Source organism: Coturnix japonica, chromosome 4 (assembly GCF_001577835.2).
Source record: "Coturnix japonica isolate 7356 chromosome 4, Coturnix japonica 2.1, whole genome shotgun sequence".
Lineage (NCBI taxonomy): Eukaryota > Metazoa > Chordata > Aves > Galliformes > Phasianidae > Coturnix > Coturnix japonica.
Window position 1 is genome coordinate 22240577 of NC_029519.1, and position 12359 is coordinate 22252935.

At 36.4% G+C, this 12359-nt stretch overlaps 1 protein-coding gene across 8 annotated transcripts in view; it reads left to right on the forward strand.

Moving 5' to 3' along the window:
• NEK1 (NIMA related kinase 1) overlaps window positions 1-11442 on the forward strand; it is a 34457-nt gene extending 23015 nt beyond the window's left edge. For all 8 annotated transcript variants that reach the window (XM_015860846.1, XM_015860847.1, XM_032444538.1 and 5 more), the window contains 14 exons: window positions 348-425; window positions 2070-2165; window positions 2665-2826; window positions 3727-3792; window positions 3880-4114; window positions 4838-4990; window positions 5973-6087; window positions 6252-6334; window positions 6723-6940; window positions 7190-7344; window positions 8039-8250; window positions 8637-8770; window positions 9053-9185; window positions 10867-11442. In XM_015860846.1, the coding sequence (XP_015716332.1) occupies window positions 348-425; window positions 2070-2165; window positions 2665-2826; window positions 3727-3792; window positions 3880-4114; window positions 4838-4990; window positions 5973-6087; window positions 6252-6334; window positions 6723-6940; window positions 7190-7344; window positions 8039-8250; window positions 8637-8770; window positions 9053-9185; window positions 10867-10880 (1854 nt within the window). In that variant the 3' untranslated portion in view covers window positions 10881-11442. The remainder of the gene's footprint in view (window positions 1-347; window positions 426-2069; window positions 2166-2664; window positions 2827-3726; window positions 3793-3879; window positions 4115-4837; window positions 4991-5972; window positions 6088-6251; window positions 6335-6722; window positions 6941-7189; window positions 7345-8038; window positions 8251-8636; window positions 8771-9052; window positions 9186-10866) is intronic.
• The last annotated feature ends 917 nt before the right edge of the window (window positions 11443-12359 follow it).

Genomic DNA, 12359 nt, shown 5'->3' on the forward strand with positions numbered 1-12359 from the left:
TACATATTGTTTCAATTCTCACAGTATTACTGGTTCATGTCTCACTGCTTGTGCGACTTTAGGTCCATTACATTCTTTCCTGTTTGTAGAAGCTTCATACCATAATAATTATTAATTTAAAAAAGAAAGTTAATTAATTTCAAAAAGAAAATTTTAATAAAGGAAGTATTTAAGTGAGAATTTACCATGTAAAATTCTGACTTGTTGTCAGTGGTTTACGTGCTGGTTTGTACTGGTTCTGCGACTAGTCAGGTGGTCAGTCTGAATAATCCCATCAGTCACTTTGATCACTCAGCTTTTAAAAAACAGGTGTTAATGATAATTCATTCAGGACTCATACTTTGCAGAATGAAGCTCCCCATTCTGATGGACAAGAGTCAAGTGAGGAAGCAGAAATGAAACGCAAAAAGATAGAAGCACAGAAGGTAATTGTGGGGAGGAAATTGAACTCATTGTTTTAAAATTGCCTTCTTAAATCAGTAAGTCTTATGCTATCAATATCCATTTCCATATCCAGTAATAGAGGTTTTATCTCTTGTAAGTCATACATGCTGTACTGAGGTAACAACTCCAACTAATTTATCTTAGTAGTTTTGAAGTACGTTGTGATGTAGCATAGCAGATGAAGATTTTTTTTTCCCATCCATACCTTTGAGATTAGTCCCCTAGACTAGCTTTAGTCCTAAAGGCACTTTGGTATGACAGCTAGGATAGCCTTTTGGTAGTGAAAGGGAAAGAGAAATGTAGCTTAAACAACATCATCTAATTTAAAGAATGATTCTTCACTTGTGCAGACAGTGTTATATGTAGATTGCAGGCTATTACATCTAATTTGAATTACATTTTGCTCAGTAGTTCAAAACAGTTCTGATTCATGGGAATCCAATTTTTATTTTGAGCTTTCTTCTTTTTATTCTTTCTATATTAATAACCACCTATACCATGCTGTGTAGCAAGTATTACTCTATCTATTCAGTATCTCTCCTCATCTTCAAAGAGCAGCATACAAACAAGCTGACCTCAAGCCTAACCTTAAAACTAAAGGTGAAGCAGCAACTGAAGCTTTTTTTTTTTTTTTTTTTTTTTTCATTTGTTGAATAAATATTGGAAGTTTAAGCTGCATGTTTAATTGTTTGTGTTTGGTGTCCTGGACGAAGAAAAGCTGGACATGAGCATTGTGGACTTGCAGCTCAAAAGGCCAACTGCATCCTGGGCTGCATCAAAAGGGGCACCAGAGGGGATTGCTTCCTATGCTTCGCCCTTATGAAGGCCCCATGTGGAGTACTGTGTCCAGGCCTGGGGCCTGCAGCTCAGGAAAGATGCAGAGCTGTTGGATTGTGTCCAGAGAAGGCCACAAAGATTATCAGAGAGCTGGAGCACCTCTCCTGTGAACAAAGGCTGAAGGAGCTGGGCTTGATCAGTCTCGGGAAGAGAAGGCTTCCTGTACTTAGAGGGATTTTACAAACAGGAGGGAGACCAACTTTTTACATGGTCTGATAATGACAGGTTGGGGGGGAGCAACTTTAATCTAGGAGGGGAGATTTAGGTAGAAGTCCTTCACTCAGGGGTGAGGTACTGGAACAGGTTGCCTGGAGAAGTTGTGGGTGCCCCATCCCTGGGTGTTCAAGTCCAAGTTAGATGGCCCACAGGACAGCCAGATCTAATGGGTGGCAGCACTGCCCATGGCAGAGAGTTTGGAACTGAATGTTCTTTAAAGTCCCTTCTGGCCCAAGCTGTTCTGTGATTCTGTGGTTAATGCATCTGGCTTCAAAATAAATTCTAAGATTCTGATTTTAAATTACTTTTATGGAAAGTTGTTGTCTATAAATGTAATCTTGTCAATCAAAAATTGTTATTAAATTTTGAGCTGTGTCATTGCGTGGGGTCATTCTGGTCATCAGTCGAGTCTATGTAGTCTATAAAGAATTCAGTTAGAGAAAACAAGATTAAGTGATCCAAGAATGTTTGTTTGTAAAACGTTCAGCAGAATTGCAACAATTGCATACTAATGCTTTTTATTTTTATAGTTGATTTTTATTTATTTGTTTATTTTTGCTTGCTTATTACAGGCTCAGACAAATGCTCGAGCTGCGGTTCTGAAAGAACAGTTAGAACGAAAGAGGAAGGAAGCATATGAAAGAGAGAAAAGAGCTTGGGAAGAACATGTAAGCAAATCTACACAGGCAGAGTATCTAGTGTCATGACTTTGTATAAATGAAGTCTTTCACTGAGAATTTCTACTTTAGACACTTCTGAAGTAGGGGAGAACATTAGCCAGTCCAAATTCTCTCATTAAAAGCATAATCCTACATATATATGATATATTATATATAGAATTTGTTTCAAATACGTAGCACCATAACTAAGAATTATCAGGATTATGTTTAGTATTTTATTAATTATCTTCAGCTTACCAAGATGTATAATATCTTCATTTGACTGTGTGTGCCGTGAAGTGACAAGTCCAACTAGTGGTAACTACAAAAAATGCAGAATGCTGTGAGGCTGATAATTTGGGGATAATTAATGTGTAATTCACAATTGCATTTAGTATGAAAATGTGCGACATTGCCCTTTCTGAAGGTTTACACGAGTGTTTCTGAGCATGTTGTGTTGAATGTGCAGTCTTTAATTTTATTTTTCTTTTTAATTGAATCTTTACAGCTGATAGCAAAAGGAGTAAAGAATCCTAATGTGCCTCTTCATGTGGGGGCAGCAGGGCACAGTCCTGTGCACGGAATACAAGAGCCTGGAGTATCTCATCCTAAGCAGCAGCTTCCAGTTCAGCCCATTTCTATGACTTCTGCTTTGAAAGAAGTGGGAGCGGTAGGTACTTTTGTGGAGTGATAAAATAATGACAAAAAATAGACGAGCATAATGAGTTGAAAAAGAATTTTTAGGAGAGCGTGTGTATTAGGGAGGAGAAATACTGGTTGCTACAAAAACAAAAAAAGACTACATATCGATGTATAAGGAGCTGAAACACATCTGTATTCTGAAGCTCAAATCAGCTATTTTGTCCAAAATGTCTAGATTTCTTAATTTTGGATGAGGCTTAACCTGCAACTTCATTTTTCATCAATGAAGACATACATAGAGTAAGAAGTGGTTAACTATACAGGAAGCCTCTTGAAGGCTGATGTTAATGAGTTTGTAATCTCTGCCCAAGTGTAGTGGAACTGATAAATGTTGAGTAAGTCCATTTTATATCCTTGATTCTTTTCATTGACTTTGAAAGTATGTGCTGTTTATGACAAATCTGACACTCAGGTATGACATTGTGGCCTGGTTTTGTTGTTTTAAGACAGTATTTCAATTTTATATTTTCTGTGGTCTTCTTCTTTCTCCCTTATACTTTTTTCTTTTTTTTTTTTGACAAATGCTCCTAAACTGTCCTTACAACTTTTTTGTTCTGTTGCAATTAACTCTTTTCTAGCGTAGGAATTGTCATTTTGCTTTGTGTGTCATATCTAGCTTTATCTCTCCATGTTTTATGCTGTGAATTTTTACTTTCATTTGCTTACCACTTAAGACAGCAAACAGGTCAAACTGACTGTCCTTGAAGGTGCTTATGAAGCACCACAAAATCAGAAGCTCTGTGCAGTCTGTGGTTGTCAATGAAAGGGTCTTAGAGGTGTCTTTTCAGTACTATGTTGATCGATATTCTCAAGATTGTTTTCTCTGATATACCTTCTACATTATATTTCATGTTTCTTGAATTTAAAGGATGGAAATGTAACCGTTGCCCAGGAGGTTAAAGAGGAAATAAAAAAGCCAGATCTTGCAGTGCAGGTATGTCAGGCTTTGTTCTGTTTAATTTTCTTTTCCTTTTTAATAAAGATGCTGTTTCAGGTAATTATCTGTTGATCCTTACTATAGAACAAGCGGCAGATACTGAAAAGACTGAATCAAAATCTTAAAGCTCAGGAAGGTGAGAAAGGAAAAAAGGAAGATAAAAATATCTCTGAGTCGGATGGGTCTGAAGATGGTAAAGAAGAGCAAGAAGATAATCCTCCAGTTCTAGGAGATCGCAAAAGATGGGCATCAAAGGCATCAGATTTGGTAGTTCCTTTAGCTCAGTTAACAATGGAAGATTCTCTCTCCGGAACAGACCGTAAGTACTCTCTTGTCATGATATTAGTAAATCAGTTTGCAATGTGTAATGCGTTTTTTGTCCAGTACTCTTTTATTATTATCCTTTTGTCATCACTTATGTCTCATTTGCTTCTAAAGAAGATGGCTATGTATTCAGTTGGATAAGGAAGAAGGCACATGTTTAGTAGTGAAATGACCTGCAGGAGATGCAAAAAAAATAATAGTTTCTTTTTTCAAGCTGTCTTTTTAAGTGTCATTTAAATAGGCACTAATCTAACAGAACAGGTGCAATTAAAGTATATGAACTTTATTTTGCTCTGTGTTTCGTTGTTGCCACTATTCATCCTCTGTTTACCTCAGAGGGAGAAATAACAGGAAAAAAAATGTCAAAAGGACAAGGGATTTTCTATTTTTCCTTCCCTGTGAACAAGCTGGTAGGAATAGAGGTGAAATTTGTAATCAAGTGGTATTAAGACATCTCTCAGACTTTTTCTTCTGGAGTACCTGGTTTGCTGAAAATTCTTGCTTTTACTGTGAAGTAGAAGATGTTAGTTGTCATTTAATAACTTAGCTTTAAAAGGAGTTGGCAGAAGAGGAACTCTTGACTTTTCACCATAGTCATTAGGCTCTCTGACTTGAGGTGAGATGGCATGATTATTAATTTATAATTTTTAGTTTTGTCTAGGCTTTTTGTTTATTATGCATGAACAAAGGTTTATAACATGTTTTTGTATCTTGACAGGGCAAACTATGGGAGAAGTAATTAAGCTGGATATTGGTGAACCCCGCAGGAAAGTCTGGGGCAAAAGCCCAACTGATTCAGTCCTGAAGATTCTAGGAGAAGCAGAGTTGCAGCTGCCAACTGAATTACTGGAAGAAATAGATGTAATAAATGGTAAGCACAGCTGGTAACTATTTATGCTGCAAGTGTATGAGTTGCCAGCTTGACAGTTGTTTATTGAGTTGTTTATTGGAGTGATAGAAACATTCTGCCCATATTCTTGCTGCTTCTGTGCATTGCCTCTGTTTTAAATGTTCCTAAACATTCTGAATGGCTGCATAAGCTGATACCAAAAGACACTAAAATACTTCACTCTCAGTCAAGTAGTTAGAAATTAAGATGGATGTGCTACAAGGCAAAGATCTTCATTTTATGAAAAAGCCATGGAACTGACTTGCCAATATAAACAAGTCTATTTTTTAAAGTGATGCCATCAACTAAATAATGTGTTGCATAGTTCTTCTCCTCCTTCTTAGTGTGTGACTTAGCATTGTAGGAGAATTTCCTTCTGGACAAGTACATTTTGTCCTTGATGTAAACTTTGTTCCTCCTTTATCCTTCCTGTCTTTGTTAAATAACTTTGTTACCTTTATTGCCATTGTCTGTGTTCTCCTTCCTCTTTTCTTCTGCTTTATAAACGGTAGGTGCGTGAACCTTTTAGAGCTTTAGTATGTTTTTGTATTTGTCGAGATAAAATAGTAGCTGCTTTTAATAGAACTGAGAATGGTGGGATTTTGCTTTAAAAATTTTAAATGAAAGGCTTAGTTACTTTTGTTATACATATACCAAGAATGTTGGCTGTTAGCCAGCACCATAGTCTGTACCTTTTCATCTTAGAGTTTAAAGCAATAAAACATAATTATCTTGCCAAATTCTGCTGAAATTTAAATTAAAAATATTAGAGAACAGTACAAGTTTATTCCAAGTATGTAGGTTGCTGTGAAAGTAGTGTCTCCTGTTTACTTCTATGGAGATGACAACAGATGCAAGAAGTACAGTAATACTGTTTGATAGAGCAGATTCTCAGCTACAAAACACTGTCCTGTCTTTTTGCTTGGGGTTCATATTTAACAAGGTCTGACTTAATTAATTTCAGAGCCTGATGATTTGGAAGCAGAGATGTTGAAAGAAACAGAAGAAAATAAAAAGCACCAGAGCAAGGAATTTCCCATCGCTGTTAATGAAGTATGGGTGAAAGAAAAACAGGATGAGTGAGTTATTCCTTTATTGATCCCTCACTCTAGTTCTGATAACTAGCTACAGCAATTTAATGTTAAGCTTAGCTAAAGTTTTGTTGCTTGTCTGTACTTCCTGGTTGAGAATCTTTTCAGTAGGCTAACAACTATTTTAAATTGTTTACCTTGCTTTCTAATAGGGTGCAATGTGACAGAAGAAATGAAGAAGCTTTTGAGAAAGTAGCACTTGATGAAGTGCAGTCGCAAAATGAAGCTCCAGAAGGTCAGTCAGTGTATCTTGTATTGTAACTGGTGGGACAGAATACTGGTGCTATCCCTTCTCAATTCTTCACTAACCCTAAAAGAGGAGTCTTCCTGTTTTCATTTTATTTTTTAGCTCAGGGCAAATTTGTTATGAATTAGGAAGACAAATGGAATAGACTGTAGCTCAGAGCTGTGTATTCTCAAAAAATATGTGATAGAATTTCACATTATAATTCTTTTATTTAAGTAATCTGAACAGAATTTAATACTCTTATGGCATAATCTATTTTTCCTTTTAACTATATGACAGAATGTGGTTAGCACTGCTCATTTTAGTTACCTTTTACTTGAGAGCTTGGAGTTATAAACCATTCAGATTTGTAATGGACTTTCTTAACCCACTTCAGAAACTTGTTCCAGTGACTCTCCACAACCTGAACCATTGTTCCAGAGGGTAATACAGCCACCAGCTGTACCTACAGCCTCACCAGTTCTATCATCTCAGTCTTCCCAGGAAGAGCCTTTTGTACCTCGTTCACGTTCCATATCGCCAGCAAAACATAAAGGGAAAAGTTCATTGTTTTTTGGACTTTCTACAGGTCTGTTTGATGCAAACAACCCAAAGGTAACTTAAACTTCTACTTCTTTAATAGTGTTTTTAATCTTCTTGAGTCTTCTTGAGGCCAAAATAGGTGGTATAATGGTTTAAGCACGTGTTTGTATTTGTCTGATTGTCTGCCATGTATGCTTTATTTTGGCTGGAACAGAGTAGTATTTTAAACTTCCAGTAAGCTGACATTTAAAAACATGTTGAAGCAACTTGTAATCACAGACTTGCATTGTTTCCAAGCAGAAGATTTTGTTACCTTTGCAGATGTTGAGAACGTGTTCACTCCCGGATCTTCACAAACTGTACAGAACCTTAGTTGATGTTCCCAGCATAGCAGATGTACAGCATCAACACAGTCTTGAAATAGATGATACAGAAGATGAACAAGCCAAAGAAGGACCCTCTGATTCTGAGGATATGTGAGTGCAGTAGGATTATTAAGTGTTTTAAAAGGCTTCTTAATTCAAGAATGCTTTTGATTATACATTATTACATATCATACACCTGAATAGATTTGTTTAGATAGCTGAATTTTAAAAACCTTGAATTTCACATTTGTTTGGTTTGAATCAATGTTCACCCTAAGACGTGTGGAAAGAAAACTGCCCAGTTTTCTCCCAGGCTAGAATCTCCTAGAGAAAGACTGAAGAGGAATCTGAGCATTGGTTGTCTGAGTTGGATTAACTATTTTACCATAATTAGTCTTGTTGTGCTTGTCAGGGTCTTATAACAGCATGAGTACAAAGATGGTTTGAACTGATCTTACTAATAAAGTTTAATAGATCATCTGTCTCATCATCCTTCTACAAGGTGGTCTGGTATCTGTTTAGACAGTTCTTTATTCCCCATGTCTGGCATTATATAGTGGTATTAGGGCTGTCATCATGATGGACTGAGGACATAAAGATCTGCATAAAGTGCTAATTTTCTTTGTTAATCTAGTGGTAATGGGAAGAGAATTAGTCTTACATATACAGATGTTTGTCTCATGTTCTTCTCCTGAAAGCTACACTGTCTTTCCAGTTTTGCTGGCTTAACAAAAGATATGAGCTCTTCCTACGAAGTTTGTCTTGAAAAGCATTACTTTATATAGTCTCTGTCACTTTCTTTTAGCATGTTTGGGGAGGCTGATACAGATTTGCAAGAACTCCGGGCCTCAATGGAACAATTACTTAGGGAACAGCCTAGTGAGGAATTAAGTGAAGAGGAGGAATCTACTTTAAAGGCTAACGTCATCAAATGCATAACAAACGGTACAGAGCTGGATGAAGCAGATGAAAATAACCCCAGCAGTGAAAGTGCACTTAATGAAGAATGGCAGTCAGGTATGTTTTTTGTTACACCTGTTCCATAAGCTATCCATTGATGTTAGCAATAAAGACACAGAAGATTTTTGCATTTTACATTAGAAGGGAATAAACTTCTGAATAATAGCTTTTCTACAGAGACTTCAAAAATTTTTCTGATGTTATTTGAAATTTTCTGTGTGTGAAGGTCAACATCTAAGTAAATGTTGATGCTGCAAATTAAGTAGCAGCTATTTGTCAGGCACTGATCATAAATCGCTATTTCTCTAGTTGCCTGAAACTTGCTTTCATAGAAGATCTAAAGCTTTCTATACATCTTTTAAAATAATTTAATAGTTTTCTGGTGTTGGTGGTTTTTTTTACTTCACTGGCTCTTTTTTTACTGTTGTTTTCTTTCTTTACAGATAATAGTGATGGAGATATTGCCAGTGAATGTGAAGAATGTGACAGTGTCTTCAGCCATTTGGAAGAGCTGAGATACAACCTGGAACAGGAAATAGGCTTTGAGAAATTAATTGAAGTTTATAATAAAATAAAGGTTTGTGAAATAAACTCAACTGGAAGCTGTTTTAGGAAACAAGGCAGCTGTATGTAGGGCTGCATACTGTGCCAGTAACAAATAGCTTTGTGTGGCTAGAATTGATGCTTATTTCTCAAGTCTTTTGTTTTGTTTCAACACACCTAAAATATTAAGATAGAAAATTCCAGTGGATTAAAGTGGGAAGTTTTGGGGTTAACAGTGGACTACTTTTAGTGAATTTGAACTGCTTTATTCTAAACAAATTTTAGACCTCACCACACGGATTGTTCTTTCTCCCAGGCCATACATGAAGATGAAGATGAAAATATTGATATTTGTTCAAACATAGTTCAGACTATTTTGGGAAATGAACACAAACACTTGTATGCCAAAGTACTTCACCTGGTCATGGCAGATGGAGCCTACCAGGAAGGTAATATCACTGGTAATGATGGATTGTCTTAATGTTTGTTCTTTGTTATATAAAAAAAAGTTCTAAAAAATACTTTAACAAAAGATTTGCTTTGTTATACTGCTGATCAGCTGCACAGATTAAAGTTGTTATTTTCCACAAATGGCATTTTTATTCCTGCAGCACAATGTGGCAGACTTCATGTTCTGGCTACTCTGATTTAATGCTATGAACTGTAATAACAGGTGCCTTACAAAATGTGCAGCATTCCACTTGCTGTGAAACCATAACGCAGGTTGAGAGGATGTAAGTCTAGAATAAAGTTGTCAGAACAAAAACTGGTTTTATTTTAGGAATTAAATTCTTAACTAAAATAGTATCTTTCTTTCCAAAACTACTTTTAATGTGGCTGTTTGTTTTATAATTGCAATTTCCTGAAAGTCCGTGCTGTGGAGATACAATCCATCTTATTTTGTAGTGGCCCAGAAATACTTGGAGAGAATTTAACTTGATGGGAGCCCCCCATATGTTAGTAGAGCCAGCAGGACAGTTCCTGAGTACTCAGAGTCACTTGGTGAAATGCCACCCAGCCCACTGCCTGTCAGAAAATGCTGTTGGCTTTTTCTCTCATGTCAAAAAATGAATTGCATTTATGTAATGCTCCCTGATGCCAAAAGACTTGACTAGGGGGAACAAAAATAGAAATCCAAAATGCCAGTTATTTTAATGGGAATTGGAAGCATCATATATTAGTTTGAGAAATGTGTGCAGTGATCACTATTGGCTGGTTTTCAAATTCCGAGTATTTTAATGCATGTTAACATCTGCCGTCTGCATCTTTTAATTTCTTTTACAATTGTGTTGCAATTGCAAGTGAATAAAAGGTCAAGTACTGACAGCTTGGTAAGCTACTAATACAGAAATGGGAAAAATAAGTCTTAGAAACCAGTTCTAAAAACACAATTGTTAAAAACAGAAACCTGCATCTGGGACAAATTGCTCTTCATGTTTTGCCAGTTTTTCTTTGCTATTCATACGGAGCTGCTGAGTCAGAACAAGCAGCGCCATGTTGTTTTAATTCTGGGTTACAGAAGGATGACAGAAAAGAGTCAAAAATATTTTTTCAGCCACTTCATTTAATTGTAAAATAAACTGAAGTTGTTTGTCTGCCAGGCTCTGAGAGGGCTGGCAACACAGATCAGGGAGAAAATGGTAATCACTGTGTTACCTGTTTCTTTCCCTTGACACTTCACCATTTAAGGATATTTTAAAACTAATCCTAGAAGGCTTAAATACCAATGTGCTGAAAAAATGTTGGCATACAAATGGTAAGCTTTGGTCTGAGTGAATGCTGTTAAAATGAGCTGACTTTCATCTTGTGAAATGCTGATTAACAAGCGGCTTTTTTAGTAGCTTCAGCTCTAATTCTGTATTCCAGAAATCTGTGATACCCTGTGAAATGGTAAAGAAAAAATAGTTCTATCCTTTTGCAATTCAAATTAAAAATGTGCTAATCAAGGCAGATAGAGGACAAGTGACAAAAGCACGTTGAGGAGCTTCTGTCTCAGAGGTTTTGTATTCTTCAGTACTCTGACTGTTGTTTACTATCCTATTCTGTAAAACCAGGTTGAGTTTTGTTGGGTTTTATGCCTTGTTTTTTTCTGTCCTTTTCACCCTGCCTTTCCCTCTCACGATTTTTCAGATAATGACGAATAAACCGGACTCAGGAAACTCCTTAGTGCTGCACCACGCATCAGTGTTTGAAGTCTGTACAGCGGAGTAACAGATTGTAGCTGAAAATGTGACATGGGGCAGGAGAAAGAAGAACTGGGGGAAGAGTGTTGACTGTATGAAACAGAGGGAAAATATGCCTTTCAAACTAAGATATGTATACACTTCTCTTGTGTCTTGCATATGTGCTCATTAAATAGTAGATGCCTAAATCTGAACAAACATAAACTATAATCTCTCAAAAAAGAAATAAGGAATAAATATAGCTGTTCTGATACAAGACCAATACCTACAAGGTAAATGAGAATTCTTGTCATATATCAAAAGCTGGCTGATGGGGTTATGGAGCTGGAAGGATTACCGTGTTGTGAAAGTAGCCATCTCTATGTTCATTTACATGCTCAAAGTAGTCCTTCTTTACACCTGCATAAAGAAACTGCTCATTTTTATTGTATTGTATTGTTTGTATTTTAATAGCATCCTTAATCTAGTGGTCCAGTTTGAGTATTTCACTTTTTTTCTTAATAAAATGTATTTTGAAACTACAGACTTCCTGTCACTTCTTAAGTGTTATCTGAAAACTCCTACAGCCACTGTTTCTAATGAATCAATTTCTACTTTCCATGATTTGTCATCTTTTGGGCCGTGTTTCATAGCTTCGTGTCTCCCTCCCCCGCAATGAGTTACCTGACCCACGCTGTTGTTTCTCCTGCCTGAGCAGTGCTAAACAGGGCCAACATGAGGCATTTTGTTTTCACATCATCTCTGTAGAAGTTTGACTGGCTTATCCATACAGTGAGTTTCCTGTTGCAAACCCAATGAGCTGCCAGGCTTCCCACTGTGCCCTACAGAAGTCAGTATTTTTTTCAGCTACAGTAAAATACAGCCAATCTAAAACTGTCAACTTTTACACAAAGTACCATCAGATATACATTATTTAGAACTGATATGTACGTGTTTTTGGTATCATTGTTTTATGGAGTTACAATTGAAGTTTTGCCCACTGAAAAGTGGTATTATCTTAAATGTCTGATTTGTTAAGATAGACCAAAATGACTCTATTTCAGCTGTATCATGGGGACCTACAGTGAGAATTCTAAAAGAAAAGGTTGCACGTTTTGATTGCCCTTAATACTCTGATTAAATTTTTATATGCATATTCACTTGGTAAACACCTATTGCTTAATCAGATGAGGAAGTATATCTATGTATATATTCAATCCTGCAGCCTTTAGGAGGAAGGACTAAAATTCTTTATTAAAGATTTTCTCAAGGAAACACGAGGTTAGGTTGTGTTGTTTTTAGGTTGTGTTTAATTGTTTTTGTACTGAAATCACATATTATTGATGTTCTTCATTTCTTATGCAGGTTGCTGGCTTGCAGACTTAAAGTATTACAGACAGAGCTTTTTATCAATGAATGATTTGAAAACCGTGCAGACAGTACACAGCTTTTCACAGATTA